This window comes from Oratosquilla oratoria, unplaced genomic scaffold, assembly GCF_046742065.1.
Source record: "Oratosquilla oratoria isolate Oo_2021 unplaced genomic scaffold, ASM4674206v1 SCAFFOLD67, whole genome shotgun sequence".
Taxonomy (NCBI): Eukaryota; Metazoa; Arthropoda; class Malacostraca; order Stomatopoda; family Squillidae; genus Oratosquilla; species Oratosquilla oratoria.
Window position 1 is genome coordinate 294,330 of NW_027467731.1, and position 17,500 is coordinate 311,829.

Genomic DNA, 17,500 nt, shown 5'->3' on the forward strand with positions numbered 1-17,500 from the left:
GTGTAAGTTAAGGTGCCTAAGCCTCTCTTCGTAAGGCAAATTTCTGAGTCATTTGGTCATTGTTCTCTGTACTGATTCTAGTGAATTGATGTCCATTCTGTAGGACGGAGACCAAAACTGTACCGCATAGTCAAGGATGGATCTATCGCTAGATAGAGTTTGATAATTAACTCTGCACTTCTTTTCGTTACCGTCATAGCAATGAAACCTAATGCTCTGTTAGCTTTATTCCTGGTGCTAATGCACTGTGTCCTGGTTTTAAGGTCCGGACTCACCAGAACTCACAAGTCTCTCTCGCACTCAGTTTTCTCTAAAAGTGCGTTATCTAAGCTGTATCTATTTTGGGGGTTCTGTAGCCCTACGTGTAACACGTTGCACTTAGAGATATTGAAGTTCATTTGCCATTTCACCGACCATGTGAACAATTTGTTAAGATTATCCTGTAGAATCTCTGCGTCGTCTACTGACCTAATTAGGCTTCCTATTTTAGTGTCGTCCGCAAACTTACTAACATCACTATTTATCCCGTCGTCTAAGTCGTTTATGTACATAATGAACAACAAGGGACCCAAAACCGAGCCCTGGGAACCCCACTAGTAACATTGCCCCACCTAGATTTTATTCCATTTATGGTGACCCCCTGTTTTCTGTTACTAATCCAAGCTCTAATCCATTCTAACACTTTTTCTCTATGCCATGGGCTTTGATTTAATTTAGTAGTCTCTGGTGTGGCACCTTATTGAACGCTTTGCTAAAGTCAAGGTAGATAATATCGTAATTATCATTGTTCTCTGACGCCTTATATACTTTAGTGTAAAAGGATAAGAGATTAGTAACACGTGACCTATCCTTGGAGAAACCATACTGTGAATCACGAATTGAATTATGCCTTTCGATGTGTTCTCTGAGTCTATTTACTATTACTGATTCAAGCATTTTTTCTATAACCGATGTCACACTGATTGGCCTGTAGTTTCATATAGACGATCTATCTCCCTTCTTAAAAACAGGAACAACGTTTGCCTGCCTCCAAGCAGTAGGCACAAATCCAGTGTCTACTTATTTATTAAATATTTCAGTTAACTGGTCGCAGATTTCAAATTTACACTCCTTAAGCATTCTCGGAAATTTTTCGTCTGGACCCGGGGATTTTGTAGCTTTCAGCCTTTCAATCTGCTTGAATACTTCTTCTTTACTAATGCTGATATTAGATAGACTACTTTCTTCATCCTCTCTGAAAATAGGATCGCAGTCAGGTACTTTATCTAACCTCTCACTTGTAAACACCGATAGAAAATAATTGTTAAACGCCTCACTCAAATTTTCTACGATTCTATCACGACATTTTCATTTTTTTTAATTGGTCCTATTCTTTATTTATTTTTTGTTCTATAGAGATGAAAGAAACCTTTTGGATTTGATCTTGCTTGACTAGGAACCTTAATTTTATAATTACGTTTCACTCTACGTGTATTCTTTTTAACCAGCTTTGCAATTTCGTTATATCTTGATCTAAGGTGTGTTTCCCCATTTTTTGTTTTTACGTAAAGTCCTCTTTTCATTCCGATCTCATGTTTCAATCTGTCCGTCATCCATTTGGGAGTATTACTATTTTTCCGTATTGACTTCAGGGGGATAAATGTATTTTGTGCATTAATAATTAAATCAGTTAGATTGCTATACATTTCATCCAAATCGCTGACCTGTCTGTTAAACCCTCGCCCCAAAATGACCTGACCCAAGGTAAGCATATTATCCTCCGTGACCCGACCTCTAGTCATGGCCTGACCTCCGGTCACGCACCGAGACTCGACAATGTCCGAAACGTCCTCATGAACTTTCATATTCAATTTCAAATAGGTTTTTATATTGTCAAAGTTTGCTCTTCTGAAGTCTGGTATTTGGACGTTATTTGTACTTTTTAATTCTTCCCAAATAATATTAAATCTTATTTCTTGATGATTGCTAGAGCCTAGACTATCGCCCACTTTTACGTTACTCATTAGGTGCTCATTATTAGTTAAAACTAAGTCCAGAGTATTAACTCCTCTAGTAGGATAGGTAATCACTTGTTTTAGGAAATTATCCTGCACCACATCTAGGAATTTCTTTGTTTCCTGATCTCCTTTAGAAATATTAAATGACACAGGAAACCCACAGTCGGAGAAAATAAACCTCACTTTTCTGTGTTTCTGTAGCTTATAAGTCCCCTTTGTCCTCTGTCTTATGTACTTTCCTGAAGAGGGCTACAGTTGATAGCCGAAATATAGAATCTTCTTTCATTCGAAGTTTATTTTCTCCGATTGTGGGTTTCCTGTGTTCAAACTATGAGTTCTGTGTGTGCGTTCTTACGAAAAAAAGGTGTTCCTGGACTCCAGCTGTTCACGAACATATATACATACATATATATATACATATATATATATATATATATATATATACATATATATATGTATATATATATTTATATATATATATATATGTATATATATATGTATATATATATAAATATATATATATATATATATATATATATATATATATGGAATGAATGGATTTGACACATGAGAGTGTGGGTGGAGGAAGATCAAGCGAAGATGCGCTGGAACTCCTTTATTGCTTATACTTTTCGACAGACTCGGTCTTCTTCAATTAGTTGTCTACTAATATTATAATCTTAAGATTCAAGCTGTTTGTAGACAGCTTACTGAAGAAGACTTAGTTGGTCGAAACGTATGAACAATAAAGGAATTGCAGCCCATCTTCGCTTGTTCTCCCTCCACCGAGAACTCATATACATATATATATATATATATATATATATATATATATATATATATATATACATATATATACATATATATATATATATATATATATATATATATTTATTTATACATGTGTGTTTGTGTTTGTAAAACTGGCACTCAGTGGATTGAAATCATCACGAATGGCCATCAAACGAGAAGAAAATATTCTGTTCACACTTTCTGTTACAAAAATTGTATAGATATTTTGAAGTTATTCATTTCTAGTTACGATCTACCAGTTTTTATAGTCTGTAGTGAATGAGAGACCAGTATTTTGCAAGTGGTTTATTTGGTAATATTAATACGCACATCCATTTTGTGGTCAGATTATGCTTTTTTTTTTATAATAATAATTGGTTTGTTTCAGTCATATGGAATCGACCTAAAATACTAATCGGTAACTCCCGTCAAATGCAGTTCCTACGTCACATTTCTGGACGAAGACTTTTATAACCAAAGAATTATAATCACATTTTTTTTGTTTTCATAGATGTGGCCGATTGTCCGAAAAGACATACAGACTCACCCCAAAGGTTTGCTAATTTTCATACCTCGGTCACCAAGGTGGAGGAGTACTGTGTCAGGTTGAAGTCCCTCGCGGCACACGACATTGCGCCGTGGGCAGTGTCGTTGGCGACGAAGGCAAGGTTCTCCTTGGCCGCTTCGTAGCCCAACGTTGCAGCCAAAGTGTAGTTGTAATTCCACCGTAGACACCCGTCTAGGTTGCCGTCCACCTTCCTGATAAACATACATACATTTACTGTGTATATATATGTACATACATACATATATACATATATACATACATACATACATACATACATATATATATATATATATATATATATATATATATATATATATATATATATATATTTAAGACAGAATGAATATTTTTAGAAGCTCTGCCAAGGGACTCGAACCCTGACCTATGGGTGCATAATCACGAAGTCAAGACGTAGCAACTGAGCTATGTGCGCTGGTACAAAAGGACTCTACAAGTCCCCGACCACACTCAGCATAGCTGCAATTTGTCGGAGGGCTCGCCTAAATGGAGATTGGATGAAAATGAGACTACAGGTCAGGGTTCAAGTCCCTTGGCAGAGCTTCTAAAAATGTTCAGTCTGTCTTAAACATACACAACTTGTCAGAGGGTTCGCCTAATTGGGGATTGGATGAAAATGAGAATACGTCTTCTGTAGCTATGTCGAGTCTTCACTTCGTGATTATGCACGCACAGGTCAGGGCTCGAATCCATTAGCAGAGCTTCTAGAAATGTTCAATCTGTCTTTAACATACACAACTTGTCGGAGAGCTCGCTTAAATGGGGATTGAATAAAAATGAGACTACGTCTTCTGTAGCTATGTCGAGTGTGGTTGGGGATTTGTAGAGTCCTTTTTTTGTACCCCCGCACATAGCTCAGTTGCTAGCGGCTTGACTTCGTGATTATACACGCACAGGTCAGGGTTCGAATCCTTTGTCAGAGCTTCTGAAAATGTTATATATATATATATATATATATATATATGTATATATATATATATATATATATATATATATGTATATATATATATATATATATATATATATATATATATATATATATATATATATATATCATTCACTCCCTTTCTTATCATGGTTCCTCCTGGATGACGGGTCATCCGTGCATCTCACCCACTGCTCTGGATCAGAAGCAATACAGCAAGACACAGCATATCCATAGCAAGGAGGAGCCACAAGGACTTGAAAAGGGAATTGAAGAAATTTACGAATGGGAAAATATTCTAAAGAGAAGAATAGACCTCTCAAAGTAAAACTTAATTCGCAGAGGATAGCGGAAGAAATATTAATAAACGCAGGAAGACTAGCAAAAAGTAATAACTACAAAAAATATGGATAAAAAAGGAATTGAGTGATGAGGAAAAAGAAAAAGAAAAAACACTAATTGAGCAAGCTAAGGAAAAGAACGAGAGAAGAACGGAGAACGAAAAGAAGGAGTTTTTTGGAGAGTGGTGAACTTGAGACCGAGAAAATGGTACATAAGGAAAAGGAAATGCAGGAGCAAGAAGAAAAGGCAGAATAAAATAAAATAAATAAAGGTAACATATACCAACATAGATGGATTGATATCAGAAATAGATGAATTGAATGACTATCTGAATCAAGAAACACCAGATATAATGGGGATTGTGGAGACAAAATTGAAAGGATCATTATCGCCAAATAGTATAGGCCAAGGATTATATAATTGTTGGATCAGAAACAGAGAAACAAAGCAAGGTGGAGTAGTCATGTTGTTAACCAAGAAAGGCCTAAACGCTACAAAAATCACAGAAGGAGAGAACAATGTGGAGTCAATTACGATAAGAGTTAAGGATAGAGATATGAAAAATAGAAAGTATGGAGTTATTTATGTCCCACCTAAGGCGCACGCATGGAATGAAAGTGATCACTCCAAAATCCTGGAAGACACAAGAAAAACACTAAATGAAATACTTAAGAAAAAAATATGGTAATTATGGGTCGTTTTAACTCGAAAGAAATATGTTGGGAAGAAATGACTATGAAAGGAGGAGAAGATCACTGGGGAAACATATTACTGGGAATGACCATTGTTTACACTTTGACGCAATGGGTCAAGGAAAACACCAGATATAGAAATAACGATGAACCCTCAAGATTGGATTTGACAATCACATCAGAATATATGACACCAATTGGAAAAAGTGATCACATACTACTAGAACTAGAATTAAATGAAGAAACAAATATAGAAATAAACGAAAAACACAGAAAAGGAAGACTAATGTAAAACAAAACAGATTTTGGGAAACTTAGAAAATCCTTTCAAGAGGCAAATTGGGAAAAAATTGATAATGAAGAAACAGAAGTGGAAGAGAAATAGGTAAACATAAAATCCTGGTACAATAGAAAGTGCAGTGAGGCAAAAGACAGAAAAGATAAAGCCTGGAAAAGATGGAAAAAAGAAAAAATCTAAGAAATGGAAAATATACACCAAACTAAGAAATTGATATTTGAAAATAGGTAGGGAAGAAAAAAGAAATTATGACATTATGAAAAGGACATAATGGACAAATGTAAAGATCAACCCAAATTATTTCATAGATATGTAAATGGCAAACTAGAAAATAAACAGGAAATATTTAAATTTCGTCAAGGTAGCAGAGAATACACAGAAGATATAGAAATGGCAGATATCATGAACAAACATTTCAAATCTGTATTCACCGAAGAAAAAGAAAATTTACAAAACTGTGAACAAAGAAATGAAGTAAGAATTCCTTCAATGAAGAAATTGAATATTACTCAGAATGAAATAAGGAATCAAATATTAAAGCTTCACGTTAACAAGTCAAATGGCCCGGACAGAGTTGCAAACTAGATACTAAAGGAATGTATAGACGAACTCACAAGAAAAAAAAACACAAAATAGTTGAATGCTCACTCAAAGAAGGAAAACTACCAGGAGAATGGAAAAATGCCAATATAGTGCCAATATATAAGGGGAGAAATAAGGAAGACCCAACAAATTATAGACCAGTGTCCCTAACGAGTACAATGGTTAAGATTTGTGAGAGGATCATCAAAGATAGATGGACAAAATATCTAGAGGAGAACAATATACTGAACCCGAGGCAATTTGGATTCAGACAGGGAAGATCATGTACCACTAGTTTGATTTGTTTCTTTTCAAGATTGATTGATATATTGCAAGAAAGGGATGGCTGGGCAGATTATGCCTTCCTGGAGTTACAAAAGGCATTTGATAAGGTACCACATAGAACATTGCTATATACACGGGAAACAATAGGCGGCATACATGGAAAACTATTGAATTGGATGGAGGACTTCCTACATGGAAGAAAAATGAGAGTAGTGCTCAGAGGCATATATTAAAAATAGGAAGAAATGAGTAGTGGAGTCCCACAGGGGTCAGTGCTGGCTCCAATAATGTTTGCTATATATGTAAATGACATGGACGAAAGTATTGTAAGTTACATGAACTTCTTTGACGATGACGCAAAGTTATTGAAGAGAATGAACTCCGAAATAGACTGTGACTCATTACAGAGTAATCTGAACAAAGTCTCAGACTGGAGCAAGAAATGGGGAGTAGAATTCAACATCAAGAAATGCAGTATAATCGAATTTTGGAAAAGCAAGAATAGAATATCAGGACAGTATAAAATTGACGGAATAGAAGTAAAGAAAGTAAATTCTGAAAGGAACCTAGGAGTAATTATCACCAAAGACATATCGCCAGATAAACATATAAATAAAATAGTTGGAGAAACATACAATATGTTGAAATCAATAAAGGTGGCCTTTAAATACCTGGATAAGGAAATGATTAAGAAAATATTACAAACACTAATAAGGCCAAAACTGGAATATGCAGCGTTGATATGGTCACCCGGTACAAAAAAGAATATAAGAAAATTAGAAAGAATACAAAGAGCAACGACAAAGATGGCCCCAACACTTTTAAACCTGACATATGAACAAAGACTAGCTGAACTGGAATTGCCGACCCTAGAACAAAGAATAGAACGAGGGAACCTACTAGCCGTCTACAGAATTATGAAAGGAAAAGAGCGCCTCGATAGAGAGGACTTAATAAAGAGGGACAGAGGAAAAACAAGAGGACATGCAATGAAACTCAAAAAGGATAACTAGAGAAGAGACCTGAAAAAGAACAGCTTCCCACACAGAGTGATAAGTATATGGAACAAATTGGACGAAAAAATAGTGTGTTGAAACACAATACAAAAATTTAGGAACAAACTTGATCTTGCGAGATACAAAAACGGGTCACCACGAGCATAGCTCCCCTTCCCGTAAAATACAACTAGGTAAATACAACTAGGCAAATACACACACACACACGCACACACATACACAGAGACACACAGAGACACAGAGACACACACAGACACACACAGACACAGACACACACACACACACACATATATATATATATATATATATATATATATATATATGTATATGTACATGTATAATACATATGTATATATATATATATATAAATATATGTATATGTATATGTATAATATATATATATATGTATATATATATATATATATATATATATCAGGACCTTAGTGTGAATAGAATCCTGTGGTTGTGCTTGTCGCGCCCTTGTATGAAAAAAGTTTCCTGTTTGTAATTTTAAGGCATGCTATGCGAGAATATGATGTGTAATATATGTTTTGAATTGTACTGTGTCTCTTGAAATGTTAAGTATTGCGCAATCCCCGTCAGTTGGAGTGCTCCTCATTACGTATTGTCTGATGACGTCAAGCTCAGAAACGTAACATAATTTGGCGGGAAAGCTTAATCTGCTTTTCTATTGGCTGGATATTTTTAAACTACCATTTTACTTTCGTTTTGTCATCCCGAGAAACATCGGCTCCCATTCCCGGGTATAAAAGTACCAAGCAGAGAGCAACCCAGAAAGATACACAGAGACACAAATACATGGAGAGACACACAGAGAAGAGAGTCAATAGAGAAGAGAAGCAGAGAAAAATCCAGAACGAGAAAAGGACAGAGAAGACAAGAAAAGAAGCAGACGACCAGGGCCCATCTGAATCTACGTAGAAATTATTCTATGTTCGTCATTTACGACAATTCCGCTAAACAAGTCCTTAGGACCACAACTATTGGCCGTATCCACGCGAAGTGCACAGCCTTCGCGTTTTTCCCGAATTGTTTCGGACATGTCCAGACTGCTGCTGAACGACGTATGACTCGACACTCTGTTATTTTCTCAATTACGAAACATCAACCAATATCTTACGTGTTCCCGACTACCAGAAGTTTCATCTACCAGAAGAACCACCAGAAACTTCCCCTACCAGAAGCTATCATACATAAACTTCACCTCAACCTACCCATTTGTTCCCGAGACCATTGGTGCTACCTCAGCAACCAGAATCAAGACTCATCTACACCATTATCAAAACTTCGTTTCCTTCACCTGTTCTTAATTAAGTGCCGCATACAAAAGCACACTCATCTACTGTACTTGGTAACTGATATAACAATCTATTTCATGTCATATGTATTGATATGCTTTTATTATTCTATACCAATTTATGTTGTATGGTGAGCTGGGGCAATTCCACCCCCGGGGTAATGTCACACCCTTTCACTCAAAGCTTTTCTCAGGTTGGAGGTCAGAGTTTATGGGGAATCCCCACCTACCATGACATTTTGTAAGCTTTAATATGATTGGTTGGTCTCTTTGAGTCTGCTACAGGAAGCAGATAGGGATGCCAGTGCCTGCCTCAAAAAATATCCTTAAAAATCACTAACAAAACTATACCATCTAGACTTAAAAAGTGGTGAGCATTTTTCATTAGGTAATTAAGCAACTCCTTAAACCACTATTTTTGGTTTATCTATAAAGGAAAATAAATAATAGGGCCCAAAAACAACAACACAGGTATGTCATTCTCTTGCTACACCTGGTGCAATATGTCATGTGCTCATAGAAATTCCACACCCCCCCCTCCCGGGGGGGGGGGGATTTCCCCAGAACAAAAAATCTTTATATAGATTATATAAATTACCCAATTTTCAGTTGAAATTGGAAATATGCTAAATAGGATCAGAGTAGGGTCAGATAACATCAGAAGCTAGGTTACTCTGACATTTGTGCGATGTAGTAATTCCACTCCTTAGGGCTGGTTTTCCCCCATTGGTGATTTTTGGTATAATATAACATGAAAATTCAAATATTTTACAATTTTCAAAATGGATCTAGCATGTCTAGATGAAGGTATAACGCATTGTCTTTTTTCACTGTTAAAGCTAATTTTGTATGTTTATTAAAAAAAATTATGAACTTTATTTCTATTTTTGCTTTCTTCATTGTATCGTACTGGTGAATAAACATTGACACTCGATGTGTGACTTGCCAATTCATAAAAATTATTATGATATGCATTTATTTCTTAATAATGCATGGAATAAAACTTGTCTGCATGAATTCAGGCAATATTATTATTACTTTCTCTAACTTTAATAGTCTTTAGACGTGTTACTTGGGGTGAGCGAGGGTCATGGGTCTGGGGGTGGAATTGCCCTATTCCACATAGGTTTGCCAGCTCTCATTTTCTGTTCAATTCTATCAAACCACTAAATATCTTCACTCATTATTAGGTCGAATTTATAATACGATTAATGTTAAGTAAATGGAAGATAATACCATTTCCTTTGGCATTTTCATATATGACTGTGGTAAAAAGAGCGAAGTTGGAGGTGGAATTACCCCAGTTCACCCTATGTGTTATTTTTGTTCATTTAATATTTTTTTATTTTAACGAGGAGTTTCATTATCGTGCCTGAATTCTGCCATATATATACATATATATATATATATATATACATATATATATATATATATACATATATATATATATATATATATATATATATATATTGGAAACTAGTATGTTATAACACATTTGTAAAAGATCACTGTTAACCCACTATCGGAGAAACAATAACGGAAAGTACAGAGAAACTGTATATTTCGACTACTCTCTGTAGTCCTCTTCAGCAGAATGATTACATAAGGACAAGTTAACTCCGCTGTGTTCCTTCATGCCAGCCAAAAAGACCATAGATTAAATTGGGATAATGCATCAATTATTTATAAATCACACTGTAGCTATAGAAGAAAAATTGTAGAATCTTCTCTAATAAAACATTATCCTAACTTTAATACCTCTAAAGGCCAGTGGCCCCCAGATTGTATTACCAAGTTAGCGGTCAACAAGATCATGTCTAAAGCGGTTGGACAAAATATCACCCCTTCTCCTACTTTGACCCGACCATTTCAAGGGCATGTGACCTGAGCCCCCCCCCCCACTTTCCTCATCCCCTTCTATGTACCCCTCATTTCTTCATATATACTTGTACCTTAACCTTATGTAAGAATTCTGCTGAAGAGGACTACAGAGAGTAGTCGAAATATACAGTTTCTCTGTACTTTCCGTTATTATTTCTCCGATAGTGGGTTAACAGTGATCATATATAGATATATTTATATATATACATATATATATGTATATATATATAAATATATATATACGTGTGTGTGTGTGTGTGTGTGTGTGTGTATGTATATATGTATATATATATATATATATATATATATATATATACATATACATATATATGCATGTACATATATATATTCAATAAGAACCCACTGTGTTGGACAAGAAGAAATTAAATAGATGATATCCATATATTTCGATCACGGACTGTGATCCTCTTCAGCGGAATACAGAGTAGTGGAGCAAAAGGCATGTCTTATGTACAGAGAAAGAAGAAGGAACATGGGTAGAACTCAGGTAGTGTCTAATGCTTTGCGGGGCAAGTCACCCGCCTTCACCAAAGATGGTAATAATTTGTTGACTGCCCAGGTAGTAATGCAGTCAGGTGACCATTGTCCATTTGAAATATTAAAGTTTGGAAATTTATTTATCAAGGATGATTCTACTATTTTCCTTTTAAAACTGCACTTTGAATTAAGAATAATTTTTGCCTCGTTCCAATCCATACGATGGCCTCCCTTGTTTACGTGTTTCATATTTCAAATTGACAATGGTCACCTGACTGCATTACTACCTGGGCAGTCAACAAATTATTACCGTCTTGTTCTCTTACTCCTCCGTGTCTTTTACCTTAGTCAAAGCCCCGTGTAGCGTATTGGCGGGCTTGTGAGCTACCTCAACCCCGCGCTTCCTCAATAATCTAGCAGCCATCTCAGATGCCCCTTTCACATATGGCAAGGTAATCCTTCTAGTTGCCGTCTGCCTCGTGTCCGCAGTTCTTTTTCTTCCCTGCGCTGTGGTCCATCTTCTAATGACCGATTTGCGGTACCCGTTGTACCGTTGACCTTCTCCAGGTGTTTCCTCTCTTCTTTCAAGTTCCCCTCAGTCGAGCACAAATTCCCCGCTCTTGACCACAACATCTTGACCACACTCTTCTTATGCTCCACCGGGTGGCAACTCTCATAATCCAAGAGCCTGTCCGTATGAGTGTCCTTTCTATACACACCCGTAGTCATACTGTGTCCAGATCTTGTTACCAAGACATCCAGGAACGGCAACTGTCCTTCCACTTCCCTCTCCATTTCAAACTGGATGGCTTCGTTCCTCCCATTCAAGAAGTTGAGAAAGCAATCAACCTCCCCCTCCTTCATAATCACGAACACATCATCCACATATCTCACCCACGTTTTCAAAGCTACAGGTGCCGCCGCCAACATCTCTTCCTCAAACTCCTGCATAGCCATCTCTGCCAAGACCACAGAAATCGGGGATCCCATAGGAGTTCCAATCCTCTGGTGGTAAACCTTCTCCCTAAACCTGAAGAAGGTCGAATCTAAGCACAAGTTGACTAAACTCACGAGCTCCTGTGTTGAACAGTTTTTCATTGTCTCGAAACTCCTCTGACCCTTCAACCTTGGAAAGCACAGCCTGCTTCAACAAATCCTGTGGCAAAGAAGTGAACATAGATCTAACATCGAACGAAACCAATATATCTCCCTCTTCCAAGCTTATTCCGTCGTTCAGAATGTGTATTGTTTTGTTTATTTTGACATTTGATATGTGGTCTTTTTGTCACTTCTTTTCATTTGGGTGGACGCTTTATACAAATTAGAAATTAATTTCCTTTTGTCATTCGGAATTGGTCTTGGTTTTGTTTTATTGTTTGATTTGTACTGCAGCTACGAGTACAGTATCATTTCATCGGGGTGTGATAGTTGGTTCTTTTTGTTCTTTTGAATTTCTGTGATCCCATTTTGTGACACTTTAGCAAACCTTGTTTTTTATTTCTGCAGGTCATGCAGGACATGATTAGTTTATTTTTGTTATGATTTGTGTTGTAGCTACGGAGGAACGATGGATAGGCTTTTTGGATTTTGGTATCAACATGTTCTTGCCTCTTGTATTTAATTTTGTAATCCTGTTCAACCTGGTGGGACCTATCCCAGAGACCGACGGTACACTATATAACTGATTCCTTTTGCTTACAATGTATAACCCTGAGGACGAACCCCGGACAGGGTTCGAAACGTCGGTAATAAATTCCGTTACATTGAGTCAGTGTTTGAAAATTTTCCGATAACATGGCTCCTGGACTCCAGCTCTTTACGAACACACACACACACACACACACACACACACACACATATGTATGTATATATATATATATATATATATACATATATATATATACATATATATATATACATATATATATATATATACATATATATGTATATATATATAAATATATATATACATATATACACGCCCATGCATGCACAGTCATAGATATACGTGCAGTGTGTGTGTGTGTGTGTGTGTGTGTGTGTGTGTGTGTGTGTGTGTGTGTGTGTGTGTGTGTGTGTGTGTGTGTGTGTGTGTGTGTGTGTGTGTGTGTGTGTGTGTGTGTGAGTGTGTGTGTGTGTGTGTGTGTGTGTGTGTGTGTGTGTGTGTGTGTGTGTGTGTGTGTGTGTGTGTGTGTGTGTGTGTGTGTGTGTGTGTGTGTGTGTGTGTGTGTGTGTGTGTGTGTGTGGACGGGCTGCTCAAATAGTTCACTGCAGTCTCTTATGAATTCATTACGAAAAGAATACCCAGGCACACATACGCATACGCCCAGACGCGCGCGCGCGCGCTCACACACACACACACACACACACACACACACACACACACACATACACACACACGTACATACACATACACACATAGGCATACACACACATATACAAACATAGCTTTGTTTAAAACAAACTTATTTCAATAGTAAACCTAACTTATAAAATAAGAAAATAGGGTTTGCAAAATAAAATAAAGCATTAGATGAAATAAGATATAAATGGTCATGATATTAGAAAAGCTAGATACACGAGCAAGTACTAATCTTGAATTAAAATAGTGATTTAGAATGCTAATTTTATATCTAAACATGAGAAAATTCAAATCCAATATTTGAACATCCACACTGAACAGCTATAGGCTGAATTATCTTTGTCATAAAGCATTAGATGAAATAAGATATAAATGGTCATGATATTAGAAAAGCTAGATACACGAGCAAGTACTAATCTTGAATTAAAATAGTGATTTAGAATGCTAATTTTATATCTAAACATGAGAAAATTCAAATCCAATATTTGAACATCCACACTGAACAGCTATAGGCTGAATTATCTTTGTTATAAAGCATTAGATGAAATAAGATATAAATGGTCATGATATTAGAAAAGCTAGATACACGAGCAAGTACTAATCTTGAATTAAAATAGTGATTTAGAATGCTAATTTTATATCTAAACATGAGAAAATTCAAATCCAATATTTGAACATCCACACTGAACAGCTATAGGCTGAATTATCTTTGAGAAAAAATTTTAATCAAAATGTCTACAAAGATCACCTAGGAATGGCGAAGTCTATGATTTCCTGGGATGTCCAGTTGGCATCACACAATTCCTGAATGTGGCACCAGTATTCTGGTGTGGTGCCCAGGAACTGGTAAGATAATCCCATGACCGTCGGAGCTATCGTACCTTTAAAAGATGAAATGATTCATTAATGAGCCTATTTCACTAACAGGCTTCTAACACGTGTAACTATAGATCAAATACAGGACCCTCATAACAATTGAAATAGTTCAAACGTGACCATTAATATTCCGAGAGCGCCTCGAATGCTCTCATATTTATTTTTGGTACAACGAAGAACGAATAGGAAGAAGTAGAAAAGTAAGACACGAAATTACAACTCGCATGGCTCTCACGCCACAGTGCTCGTGTGCGCGCGCTTGGCGCGAAACCCAAAGAACCCAAACAGAAACCCTCACTGTATTCAGCGCTTTCCACTGAACGTCGGCGCTTCGAGCCAGGTGATTATTTTATGATGCTATTTCGCACGTGACCGTTAATGCTCCGAATGCTCTCCGATTGTTTGGTCCAAGGAAGAACGAAGAAGAATAAGAAAAATAAGGCACCGAATTTCAATTCGCATATCGCTTCGCGCGAAACCCAAAGAACCTAGTCACAAGTCCTCAATGAGTGAGGGATTTACTTTTTTGGGAGAATTAGCCTGTATATTCTTTTCTTTCACTGGGAGACTCTGGAACTATTCCCTTGATACTTATCCACCTGTTCATGTTTTTTTTCCAAAGAGATAATTTGAAGGCGTGTCTCTTTCATAGATATATAATTAAGTTCCAATTAATAAGCTATTTGTCCTGTTTTTCTTTAAATGTCCCCCTACTTTGATTTTTTTTCTATCATATTAGCCACTCTTCGAAGTATAATATATATATATATGTGTGTGTGTGTGTGTGTGTGTGTGTGTGTGTGTGTGTGTGTGTGTGTGTGTGTGTGTGTGTGTGTGTGTGTGTGTGTGTGTGTGTGTGTGTGTGTGTGTGTGTGTGTGTGTGTGTGTGTGTGTGTGTGTGTGTGTGTGTGTGTGTGCGTGTGTGTGTGTGTGTGTGTGTGTGTGTGTGTGTGTGTGTGTGTGTGTGTGTGTGTGTGTGTGTCTGTGTGTGTGCGTGCGTGCGTGTGTGCGTGTGTGTGTGTGTGTGTGTGTGTGTGTGTGTGTGTGTGTGTGTGTGTGTGTGTGTGTGTGTGTGTGTGTGTGTGTGTGTGCATGCAAACAAAATTACAAAACCACGTGATCCAATAGATTGCTGATAACCACAAAGGAAATCGGAAGAGAAACTATGATTCCCAAGCACTTTCGTGATATTTCCCGTCTTCAGGGGAATCCAAAAGAAAAAAGTTACACGTGGTGTATAAGAGGTATGAAAATAAACTGGGAAAGGTACTGGAAATGCCCATCGAGAAAACTTAACAAACAAATACAAAAAAATGAATTTTTTCTAAAAAGATGTTATATGATTACAAATTTTGCCAACGATAAAATGATCTAATTCAAAAATACTATAGCTAATATTATGTTAGAACCTTCAGATTTTTTTTTATCAAATAACTTTCAATGATGTTCCTATTGGCAAATGAATCACAAGACATAATGGATGAAGCATTAGACCAATCAATACGATGATCGAAATCTCTCACATGGACAAACAGCGCACTAGACTCTTTTGATGTTTTTAAACTGTACATGTGTTGTTTAATAAATACAAGTTTAATAAGTTTAAACAACACAAGTACAGTGTGAAAACAGCACAAGGGTTTAGTGCGCTGTTTGTCCATATCCGAGATTTTGATCATCGTATTGATTGGTATAATGCTTCATCTATTATGTCTTGTGATTCATTTGCCAATAGGAACATCAGTGAAAGTTATTTGATAGAAAAAAATCTGAAGGATCTAACATTAATATTAGCTATGGTATTTTTAAATTAGATCATTTTATCATTGGCAAATTTGTAATCATATTACATCTTTTTAGAAATAATTTTATTTTTTTGTATATGTTTGTTACGTTTTCTCGATGTGTATTGTCTGAACCTTTCCCAGTTTATTTTTATCCCTCTTATGTACCACGTGTAACCTTTTTTTTTTTTTTTTTTTGATTTCCCTGAAAATGTGAAACATCACGAAAGCGCTTGGGAATTATAGTTTGTCTTCCGGTTTCCTTTGTGGTTATCAGCAATATATATATATATATATATATATATATATATATATATATATATATATATATATATATATATATATATATACATGTATATATATATATATGTATATATATAATAATTTTTTTTTTTTTTTTTTTTTTTTTTTTTTTTTTTTTTTAATCTTATGTTTGAGGTTTTGGAATAACCTCTCCATTTAAAAAAAAAAAAAAAAAAAAAAAAAATCCTTCTCTTATTGCTTGGTGTCGTGGGAGAATCTTACCGATGAACAACAAACACGCAAAACCGTGGTTCCAGAAGCTGTTGGTTCCCGCCAAGCTCAAGACCTCTTCAAAGGTTGTCGTATCACCCGCCACGAGCTCTGTCTTCTCGGCAGACTCTTCCATCATGTGACTCTCCGGAGACCTCTCAAAAGTCTCGCACTCCATCTCCTCTTCAGGCGTGGTCTTCTCCTTGGAGGCCATAGCTGTCATATGAAGCCAAATGTTACTTGAAGTGTGACATCATACCTAATATACATGTGATATCACTTATGAATTCTGAGTATTAAAGTGATGGAATATACGTGCCAAGGATGAGTGGAAAAAATAGTTGACGGCGGTAATTTAATTAAGATTGGTTTAATGAGAGATGTTTGACGTCATACCTAATATACATGTTATATCTCTCATGAATTCTGAGTATCACAGGGATGGAATATACGTGCCAAGGATGAGTGGAAAAAATAGTTGTCGGTGGTATTTTAATTAAGATTGGTTTAATGAGAGATGCACAACAGCATAATAAAAGAGAGACAAAGGCAAAAAAAATGGCAAAAAGAGAAATGACTAAAGGAAAAAAGAAATAAAAAAGAACCAGAAATGAACGTATAAGGTTTGGAAGAGGAAATGAACTTTGTAAATAGTGTTATTGATGTAAAGAGGAACCTAAGCTGTTCTACAGAATTGTAAATAATAAGCTTGAACTTGGAGGAGAAATATCCAAGTTGAAATATGAAGGGATG

At 36.2% G+C, this 17,500-nt stretch overlaps 1 protein-coding gene across 5 annotated transcripts in view; it reads right to left on the bottom strand.

The window, feature by feature from the left end:
* The window catches only part of LOC143023858 (solute carrier family 22 member 3-like), a 64,525-nt gene that overhangs the window by 38,689 nt on the left and 8,336 nt on the right, over nucleotides 1-17,500 (bottom strand). For all 5 annotated transcript variants that reach the window (XM_076182511.1, XM_076182510.1, XM_076182513.1 and 2 more), the window contains 3 exons: nucleotides 16,760-16,963; nucleotides 14,323-14,455; nucleotides 3,362-3,548 (listed from right to left, as the gene is read on the bottom strand). In XM_076182511.1, coding sequence (XP_076038626.1) covers nucleotides 3,362-3,548; nucleotides 14,323-14,455; nucleotides 16,760-16,961 — 522 coding nt within the window. In that variant the 5' untranslated portion in view covers nucleotides 16,962-16,963. The remainder of the gene's footprint in view (nucleotides 1-3,361; nucleotides 3,549-14,322; nucleotides 14,456-16,759; nucleotides 16,964-17,500) is intronic.